The sequence below is a fragment of the Paramisgurnus dabryanus genome, chromosome 2 (assembly GCF_030506205.2).
Source record: "Paramisgurnus dabryanus chromosome 2, PD_genome_1.1, whole genome shotgun sequence".
NCBI classification, from domain to species: domain Eukaryota; kingdom Metazoa; phylum Chordata; class Actinopteri; order Cypriniformes; family Cobitidae; genus Paramisgurnus; species Paramisgurnus dabryanus.
Window position 1 is genome coordinate 36,202,341 of NC_133338.1, and position 10,484 is coordinate 36,212,824.

Sequence of the window (10,484 nt, forward strand, 5' to 3'; positions counted from 1 at the left end):
CCTCCAGAAAAACATTATTATGCGATCGCATGATTCAACCCATAATCAGCCAAAGTCCGCATATTTATGCGGGGGCCGCATTTTTTCAAATACGCCACACTTTCGCAGCATAAATTGCAGATTTCCGTGCACAAAATATGCGGGGCTTGCATGATTTCATAATCCTCGCATTTTTGTAGCAAAAATCACATATATCTTGGCAGAAAGTTGAAAAATGTTGGATTTAGTTGAAAAATGTTGCATTTACTTCAAACAAGCGCAGCCATGTCCCCTTTTCCTATGAAACGTTATGAAGTGACGTGAACATCATTTGAAAAGCTTCAAAAGCTGCAAACAGTTTTTCCAAGTTCCCGCAATTTCATCGCATAAAATTGCATAAATATCCCGCATATTCAATCACATTTTTTAAGAAAACATGCTGCAAGACCAAGGATTGTTGCCCGCAACAATCACAAAAAAACAGAACGTTTTTCTGGAAGGACTGAAAGTGTGAGTCACACATTTAAGTAAATGAACCTCACCGAGATGTGATGATGTCATCCCAAACATTCATGGGATCCAGTTTGGCATCCGGATAGCGACTGGTCCACCGTCTGATCAAGTTCTTTAGAGAATTTACTGAGACTGAGAAAAAAAACCTAAATCACACCCAAATCTGATGCAAAAACGACTTATTTTGGATAACCATGCAATCTAGTCTACTTAATGGATAAAATTAAGTAGAAAACTGAAAATTTAGGGCTTAAATCATGCAGTGTGTACCCACCATAAAAGCCACTGCTTATGTAAAGATGTTGGTGTAAGCTCACCCTCTCCTGTGATATAATTCAGGAAGTCTTGGATTCCTGTCAGAGCCTGGACAGACTGGAGCACAGCCAGACGACTGCAGTTCAGCAGTGGGTCAATGCTTGAGTAGTTCTAGATATGTACACATATCATTTGATAAATAAACCTTAGGAAAACATACTACAAAATACATGCTTTCTATTACTTTTCTTGTGTTATTCAAACTGACCTGCATAAAGACTTGCATGCAGTTATTGGCATAGTACTTGGCTCTGTCATAGTCCTCTTGCAGGATGTACAGCAGACTCAGCTCCTGACTGTAATGGGTCTCCATGACAATCTTGCGCTCTTCTTTCTTCATAGCAGCATCGACAAAGCTGAGCAGCGCCTGATCTCTCTGTCCCAGCTGCAACTGCTTCAACATACTACGCATCATGTACTGCAGGTATGTGTCCTATGCGAAACGAAAACATTACATTTAATATAATCAAGTTTAAAGGAAATGTGCGAAAAAAATGAAATGAAAGCTTGGAACGGGTACCACATAAAAAGGCTCTGCCCATATCTTGTCTAGGTCGATGGGTGAGCTATTGTCAATGTTGACTGTGGCACAGTACTGAAGAGATTTCCACTCCGTCAGGTGATCGTATGCTTCCAGTGCAGCAATCTCCCAGAAATCTTTCTCAGTATCTGTGGGCTCACCATCCTTCCAGTCCTCATGGTTCAGAGCCTGAATCAAAACACATGAGAATCAGATTTATCAGGGTTTGGGCTTAAAATCCCTGTTTTTATGTCTAATGTTCATTTTTACAAAATTGGATTATGCTAAAAGCATAATCATATTAGCCAAATTATTCAATGAACATGCCAGGGGATAAAGAAAAGTCTATGGAACTTTGTAAACGATGGGCTTCCTCTGGAAGTCAATAAAGCTTAATGGAGCCAGCGTTGTTTTGAGCTTGGATTTCATGTAGGCCTATGAGCAGTAAATGCACAATACCTCATTGTAGAGCTTCACTGCTTCAGCATAATCACTCTTTGCTTCTGCTTGCAGGGCTGTAGAAGTTATTGGCTTTGTACCAATCTTGCCACTAAAGATTCCCCTGACCACATCATAATCTTGTAAAGACCTGTAGAGTCTACAGAAAACATGAGTCAGTATTGTATCTGTATCAGAGTCGATGACCAAGTAAGCAAATGCTGATTGTATAACCAACAGCTGCAATGTAAATGATAAGCGTTGGTCTTACTTGGCAAGGTGGATCCATCTCTCAGTGTCAGGTGGAAGTTCCCGTTTCCCTCGTGCGCGTTTGGTGGGAGGTTCCTCTGATGGTCCGGCTGCGTGAAGCAAACTCTCCTCCAGTAACAAGATGCCCATGGGCTGCTGCAGACTGGCAAGACAGCTGGCACTTACATTAGCTGGCTTAACATCAAGTAGGGCTTTATGATGATAACTCATATCCTGTCAAATGACAAATAAAATATATTTGCATAAATCCTATAATCCACTTTATGGCTTTAATAGTCTCAATAAGACAAAAGAACAATGCCTTTCTTACAAACCATAGTGAACCGATGCCTACTACTTACGTAGGTCACACACTAGATTTTGGAACAGAGCATGTATGTTCACGCACCTGCACACAGGAAATGAAAGGGGGAAAGTAGACGGTGCTTGTGTTGAGGAAGGTGTTCAACGTCTGCAGTAAATCCTTCATAATGCTTGCTGTTTCTTTACTGGACTTGGATGCCTCCATTTCAACCAGCACCCCCGCAAATAGTGAGCTGAACAGTTGCTTTGCCAGTGTGGCATCCCTCTGCAACAAACACAATTTAGACATTTACATTTTGGTCCCTTTCTCTATTATACAATTGATAATTGCTAATGTTAAATAAATTTGTTTAAATACCCTATTTTCCAGACTACAAGTCGCTCCGGTGTATAAAAATGCGTTTTAAAGAGGAAAAAACATATATAAGTCGCACTGGACTCTATGTCGCATTTATTTAGAAAATGATTTCACAAAATCCAAGCCGGAGAACAGACATTTAATCTGGAGGCAATTTATTTAACTAAACAATGGCATGCAGATCAGCAGGCTGAATAAGTGTCCGTACATGTTAACGTAACATTACCATTTATTCACCGAACACAATAGCATATCGTTCATGCCTGGGAAGCTGAATAGGCTAAATTAACACGAAAAGCCAAATCAAGTTCAAAAAGGTCCAGAAGTCATTCCGCATCACTAAATCCATTGAATTACATAAATTCAGGAGCAGCATAGAGTGGACTCTCGTAGCTGTAGATGGTAATGGTTTCTCTTGGTTCATATGAAATAATTTAATATCATAAGTCACACCTGACTAGAAGTCGCAGGACCCGCCAAAATATGAAAAAAGTGTGACGTATAGTCCGGAAAATACGGTAAACCGGAATCAGGAAACATACCTGTGCCAGAGCTTGCAGTGGGGCGATGAGGCTGCTGTACTGAATCTGAATATCAGGAAGATCTCCAACTCTATAGCTGCGGTACAATGTGACCTGAGCATCCTGTCGGATCTTTAAATCTGCTCTCCTCTCCTGCAGAAAAAGTATTGCTAAGATCCAAAAACATCATCATCATAAAAGTTTTAGCAAATAAAGCTTATCTACCCTTTCTGATTTTTGGGACTGAATTTCTTTCTTGGCGAATTTGATGTTCTCCTTCTCTCTGTCCTTTAGAAATCTCCTCCTGAGCCTCAGAATGTCTGCACGTCTCTCCCGCTCAGCTGTTTAAAAAAATCAAATGAAAGAGTTTACTGCTTTGTTAATACCAATTGCAAGAAATGAACTGATCAATTTCCGGCTCTCCTCCTGTTGGTGACTGACCTACACTTCGACTGTCCGTCTCATCACTGGAAGCCGTTAGACGCTTGGAACCGAATCCTGCGCCCACGGCTCTCAAGGCAGGTTGAGGACGCTCTGATCTCTTTTTCTCAAACACCAAGAGTGATGAGAGAGAATCAGACGAGAGAGAATAATCAGCCAGCGTGTCCACGCTACTTCCTGTTAACCAGTTATAGGCTGAACGCCGTCCTGAAAAATAAAACAGGCATTTATTATTACAAAAAAATATGTTTTCAAAAAGACCAACAGTAACACGCTCCCCTCAACTCTTCATTTTATCTTTCCCAGATCTCTGAGCCTACTATCCACTGAGTGACACTAAAGTAACTAAAGACTATTAAAGACTTCATGAAATCCTGGACCACAAAACTGGCCACATAAATTGAAATGAATAAGCTTTCCATTGATGTATGGTTTGTTAGGATAGGACAATATTTGGCCCTTAGCAAATGCATCCACTTACAAAAATGAAAGTTTTGACATATTTATGATAGGAAGTTTACAAAATAACTTCATGGAACATATTCTTCACATAATATCCTAATGATTATTGGCATGTCTATGAATTCGACCCATACTATGTATTGTTGGCTATTTCTACAAATATACCCGTGTGACTTAAAGGTAGGGTTGCATGATTTTTTTAAAAACACTTTGGAAAAGGGAGTCGGGCCGTGTACCGAAACACACTTGTAGCCAATCAGCAGTAAGGGGCGTGTCTACTAACTGACATCATTGCCTGGGTTGCGTATGTGTGGGGCAGATCAAAAGAAGGTCTAAATTCTATTGGGGTAGTTTAGGTGATTTCAAATATCAACATTGGCTTTCAGAGATCATGCACCCCACCTTTAAAGAGGCCCTTCCACATAAAACCGTTTTTACTTGTATATTTTTGATACGTGTTAGGTCCATATGTGTTTGTGTTGTGTCGTGAATGTGAAAACTAACTTCCACCTCCTCTGTCAGCTGTAGCCACTGAAAAGAAATAAGCGGAGAAATCAGGTCAGTTAGAAAAGCTTATCAGTGTGACGTGGAACTGATCGAGGTCATTAATATTCATGAGCTCTTCAACTTGAGACCGCGCCCACATATTACGTGTAGTTGAGTTAATTTTCATAACAAGTTACAGCAAGGATGGCTAAACGTCAACCGTACCGTATTCGGGCCATTGTTTTTGTCGAGAGACATCATTCCTATTAAACGAGGGAATCATAACAGTTGCTACATGTTTGGATGTTCAGAGGAACGCTGGATTTGAAGAGAGACTGCGATTAAAAACAATGCTCCTCTATCAATATTGGATCCGGACAGAATGGCGCAGCTTATGTGAGTAAAACACTTTAGTACTATGTGTCACTGTGGCGGAAGGTGTTTTCTCTTCCGAGGGACGCGAATTCATGTGCACACACGTTGAAAGGGTTTATGATAAAAGACACGCGTGTTTGTGTGAGTAAAACACTTTTGTACTATGTGTCACTATCAGTTGCGGCCGGGATTTCTCTTCAGAGGGACGCGATTCACGCGAATTCATGATGCACACGCATTAAATGTGATAAAAGACACGTGTGTGTGTGTGTGTGTGTGTGTGTGTTTGTGCGTTCGTAACACGCGCATCGAAGGGTTTATGTAAAAGACGTGTGTGTGTGTGCGTGCGTGCGTGCGTGCGTGCGTTGCTACACGCGCATCGAAAGGGTTTACGATAAAAGACACGTGTGTGTGTGTTTGTGTGTGTGTGTTTTTGTGCGTGGGTTTACGATAAAAGACACGCGTGTGTGTGTCAAAAGGGTTTATGATAAAATATGCGTGTGTAAGAAAGACACTGTGTCTTAAGACACTCACTTAACATTAAACTGATTACACATGAGATTAAATTGAAAGTTAGTTTGAACGAAAAACTGTTATCCAATCATAGCAGTGGGCGTTTACTTCCAAGTCGTCAATGCAGCCCGCCCATTAAAACGGATCATTTCTCTAACCAGCTTCAAAATCAGGGTACAAAATGGCCTATTACTTATTGCTTTTGATGTTTTTGGATGTAAAAACCATGCAAACGTCATGAGTAGACCTCAGACAACAGTATAAAACAATAAAAACGACAGAGGAAGGGCACCTTTAAGACTGGTTTTGTCACAAATGTCAAGTACCTAAACCAGGAGCCAGAGTCTGAGAGAACTCCAGGGATGTCTGTGTGGCCCTGATCTGCCCCCTGATTGTAGCTGCCTGGTTCACTCCAGCTTCTGAACCCTGAGTACCAGGGCCCTGGGTCGCCTGGGTCTCCATAAACATGGGCGTTAAGACTGTACTTCGCAGGCGCCAGTTAGAGTGAATTGTGTAGTCCTAAATGAAAGAAAATATTACTGTAACTAATGTTTAAAATCAACCTGTGTGTATATAAATCAAATTTTTGATTGGTAAAAACATTCAAGCACAGAAGAAAACATTCAGTATGTTTAACATTTATTTTTCGTGAAGGAAATATATTTTGTGCATTGCACTGATGGTTCTCACCTGGAATTTGCACTCTGAAAGTGGGAATTCAAACATGTTGCGTGTGTAGTCAGGACTGTGACTGGTCATCTCCAAGAGCAGGTCTGTGACCAGGCTGAGGAACCGTTCCTCAATATGTGACGAATACAGCGATCTCAGCACAACAAGCATACGATCCAGTGTGGCCGGAGGTAAACGCCTCTCGTGACTCCAGAAATTACGCACATAAAGCCTAAAGAGATGGATAGTTATTTAAGGGTGTCATGAATCTATTGATTATTTTGTCTTAAGTTGCAGCAGTTCTGTATATTTACTGTAAGCCATTGTTCTCATCTATCAGCCCCTGGAGAAGAGTCTCTCGAGCGGTCTTCAGCACTTCCACAGAGGTACTGTCTTCTTTGCTCTCCGAATCACTGCCAAAATAACATGAAATGTGAATAAATGTTACTGATTCTGTACTATATTACACTTGCAATTACTTTTTTGCAATGTTATAATAATAGTAATAACTACAAATTTATTTTTATACAGTTCTTCTACTACTACTTTGGTCAGATGACAATTTTTTTTTTTACAGAGCATAAGAATATAGCTTATGAATTTAGGAGAAAAAAAGACATAGAGAGAGAAGATTAATGTGAATTTAATAGAGTAATAGAGTAAAACAGCTGGACTGTTGATATCTTGTATAACCTGTAGTTATCTTGAATCCACATCAAGATGTCATACATCCGCTCTCTGCAGACAGGTGAAGGATGAGACACAAACGCGATGACTGCTCCCAGAAGCTCCTTTAGTTCTTCCGGCTTCAGACAAGCCAGGATCTTGTGTATGATGTCCAGACAAACACGCTGCCTGGATTCATCTCTGAAGGACAACATGATCATTGATTATTTACCACCAGATTACATGTAAGAACATAACACACATTAAGACAATCATCCAAGCAAATATGTCATGGTTTACCATTTTTACTTGCATGCAGATTGAAAGGTTTTAAGCAACTGTATTATAAGGCAGCTATTTAATCTTTAATATTAACTTTCAATTCGTGGAAAGTTAATAATTATTTAAAAAATGAGTGTCTAGCTTTAGATTGACATTAGGCAACATGGTAAAAACTCATGAGAAATCAAACACAGTCTGCACATGGATAACAAATAATGGTATATAAATGTAAGTTCATCTAGTATGTTAAGCAACTATCAGGAAAATGAGCTGTAGTGGGGTACTGTGATGTGTGACCTGTGACTCATGATCTGTGACAGGCCTTTGGTCTTGAGGTGAAGGAAGATTTCAGGAATGACATCAGCACGACTGAGAACACATTCTAGGCAATGCGTCTTCAACACACCATGCAGCTTTGGCAGCAGAAAAAATACAGGATTCACAAAGCTGCGGAAATATAAAGACATGCACATTACTGACTCACATATGCTTTAGCTTGTGTAAAAACTTAAAATGAAAATTATTTTATCTTACTGATCCACCAGGGGTGGGAAGTGTTTGGACACTTTGCACAGGCCAATGATAAATTTATCATCCAGCTCCTTCTTCCTCAATTCTGTGAGCTTAGTAATAGTGATATTCAGTAAGGGCCCTTCACTTAGCTGTATGAAGAAAAACAACAGATGGTTCTGTAAGTTGACTTACCCAAGATAACCTTCACAATATTGAACTCCTAGGGGCAGTTTCCCGGACATGGTTTAGGTTTAGCTAGCACTAAGCCTTAGTTACATTATGACCCGATTTCATAGACTTAGCTAGAGCAAGGACAAGGCGTTTAAGCATCTTTTATAAACATGGCTTAGAAAAAGACGTTACTGGAGTGTATTGTGAGACAAATCAATGGCACTGGCATAATTATTTTAAGATCTGTCAGTGCAAGTTATTTTTTAATTGAGACAGCTCAAATATGCTTCTTAGTCTAGGACTAGCCTTAAGCATTGTCTGTGAAACCAGGGGTAATTATTTATAAGTAGTTTTACCAAACATATCTCAAATAAAAAACCCTACTGGTGTGCATCTTGAGACAAACAATGGCACTTATATATGGCACGTATATTAAGATACGTCAGGACAATACGTTTTTAAATTAAGGCAGCTCAAACATGCATTTTAATCTGGGACTATGATAAGTCCTGTCCGGGAAACCTCCCCTTAAACTTATTCAATTACTACAAAAATAAAAGAGTTTAGCAAACACTATTATGAAACATACATTTTCTCTTTCAGTTAAGTAGTTCAGGATTAACCCGATGATCTCAGCAGCCGCTGAATACACCTCTTTATATCTGATGAATGATAGGTTGTTGGCTAGAGAATGAAAGTATCTGTAACATTTGTGACAAAAAAATACTATTAGTATTAGTGTGGTTGGGCAAAATATCAATGTTTTTTCAGAATCAATAACTGGAGCACATTGTGCCCTAATGTGACCTGTCGTGATCAATGCCACTGGCAGCATCATAAGGTGGAAGATTATTGGCCATCACAATGCCTAAGAGCTGAAGTCCAACAGAGTTATCTTTGCTGTTGGGGTCCGTTCCAGCAAAGCGCTCGTATATCAAACTGTAAAAAGAAAAGAAATAGTTTTAGTCCGTTTTCATAATACATCCAAAACCAGAATAAATCACTCTCTAATATTTTTTCCTCTCTAGTCTAGCATTACATGGGAAATTTTTATGATGATATAAGTAGTGCTATAAAAATGAAAGAAAATGATCCTGCTAATAATAGTTCATTATCATAACATAGTTCCGTCAGTTATCAGTCCAATTTATGTTAAGCATATGTTAAAACAATGTTTTTCTTACTCATAGGGTACAGTGAGGCAGTCTTTCCAGCATTCTACAACTGTGCGGATGATCTCCAAATTGTGTCGAAACACAGGCCGTTTGGAATGAAAACAGTTCTTCATCAAAAACCCAAGCAGCCTATTGGCCAAAATCTCATCTCTAGTGTTACCCTAAACAGTGAGAGATATAGGGAAGAAAAAACAGATTAAAATGTATAGCAAATGCAAAAGATATTTCCATTCATTTTATATAACGCACATTTACACACATGATTGTCAAAATTCACTGATAGTCAATGCAATGGTAAAACACATATTTTCTACCTTTGGTGTGGCCACACTGGTCCATGAGAGAACAGTCACCACAATGTCCACCACCATAAAGTGAATGCCATCTCCTCCATTGCTACTGGAAACTACCAACTGTATCAGTGCACCCAACCAATGCTTAGCATATGGACGAAATATCTGCATACGAAAGACGTACATAAATTAAAACAATACAGTATTTGCATATCAACAGAAAAGATAAACAGAGAAGAAAACATTTTAAAAGCAATACCTCTTCAGTATTGATGATCAGCTTGGCAATGAAGAGTCTAATATTCAGTGGGGTTGAAGGATTGTTCAGCTTCCCTTGCAGGAACTTCATCCAGGGAGGAAGATCACTAGGTGTTACACCCTACAACAAACCACAGCATAGACCATCAGCAGTGTTAACACACACAAAACCTTGAAAATTAAAGGTCACTGTGCGGACACTGACCTCTTCTACTTTGGGGGTGATGTTGTTCCTCTGCATGTGACGCAGCAGTGCGGTCATATTAGCCATACATTCATGCTGATTCAACTCATCCATCTCCAACTCAACAGTCTCGTCCTGAGACAAGACCTCCTTACGTTCCTAAAAACACAGACGCTTATTCATAATAACTTAAAGACTCAAATTTAAAGATTTAAAAAGGTTTATGATACGAGATCTACAACTGCCTCACTTTAACACTTAAAACACCAATGACTTTTACTTTGCAAAAAAATGAGACATACTCGAGTCCTGACAGAGCTGCTTTCTCCTGAAGGGTTCTGCGAGTTGTAGGAGAAGCTCTGAACTCCAGTGGAGAAGTCAAACTGACTCATCTCTTCACTGAGACTGCTGTCAGCCATGTACGACTGTGAGGAGAGATATACAGGAGTATCTAAAAGACAAAGAGATAAGGCGTTATCTAGACGTTTGTACAAAAATTTTCTAATTAATATTTTCATAATTTTTTATCATATTATAGGCATCTCACCTCCATCTTCTCCAGTCACTGCTTTTCTGATCATGACATATTTCTTCTTCCTCTCAATAGGGACCTGTAAATGCAAATAATGAATAATTAAACAGATGATTATAATAATACGATAAATGTTATTTACAGGGTTCCCACACCTTAGTTAACTTCAAATTCAAAAACCTTTCAAGTACTTTCCAGGTCCAATATCCTCAAATTCAAGGACTAAATGTGAGGACACATTTCAAGT

At 39.3% G+C, this 10,484-nt stretch overlaps 1 protein-coding gene across 1 annotated transcript in view; it reads right to left on the bottom strand.

The window, feature by feature from the left end:
* Nucleotides 1-10,484, bottom strand: part of prkdc (protein kinase, DNA-activated, catalytic subunit) — a 40,827-nt gene that overhangs the window by 10,545 nt on the left and 19,798 nt on the right. Inside the window, exons 45-68 of the mRNA XM_065289344.2 lie at nt 10,253-10,316; nt 10,008-10,156; nt 9,727-9,864; nt 9,523-9,642; nt 9,285-9,428; nt 8,980-9,131; nt 8,603-8,734; nt 8,385-8,496; nt 7,646-7,773; nt 7,409-7,558; nt 6,857-7,030; nt 6,478-6,576; nt 6,185-6,395; nt 5,821-6,013; nt 3,659-3,865; nt 3,443-3,558; nt 3,239-3,370; nt 2,424-2,603; nt 2,037-2,248; nt 1,787-1,925; nt 1,328-1,516; nt 1,016-1,240; nt 810-918; nt 522-624 (exon numbers count right to left, since the gene is read on the bottom strand). Coding sequence (XP_065145416.1) covers nt 522-624; nt 810-918; nt 1,016-1,240; nt 1,328-1,516; nt 1,787-1,925; nt 2,037-2,248; nt 2,424-2,603; nt 3,239-3,370; nt 3,443-3,558; nt 3,659-3,865; nt 5,821-6,013; nt 6,185-6,395; nt 6,478-6,576; nt 6,857-7,030; nt 7,409-7,558; nt 7,646-7,773; nt 8,385-8,496; nt 8,603-8,734; nt 8,980-9,131; nt 9,285-9,428; nt 9,523-9,642; nt 9,727-9,864; nt 10,008-10,156; nt 10,253-10,316 — 3,578 coding nt within the window. The remainder of the gene's footprint in view (nt 1-521; nt 625-809; nt 919-1,015; nt 1,241-1,327; nt 1,517-1,786; nt 1,926-2,036; nt 2,249-2,423; nt 2,604-3,238; nt 3,371-3,442; nt 3,559-3,658; nt 3,866-5,820; nt 6,014-6,184; nt 6,396-6,477; nt 6,577-6,856; nt 7,031-7,408; nt 7,559-7,645; nt 7,774-8,384; nt 8,497-8,602; nt 8,735-8,979; nt 9,132-9,284; nt 9,429-9,522; nt 9,643-9,726; nt 9,865-10,007; nt 10,157-10,252; nt 10,317-10,484) is intronic.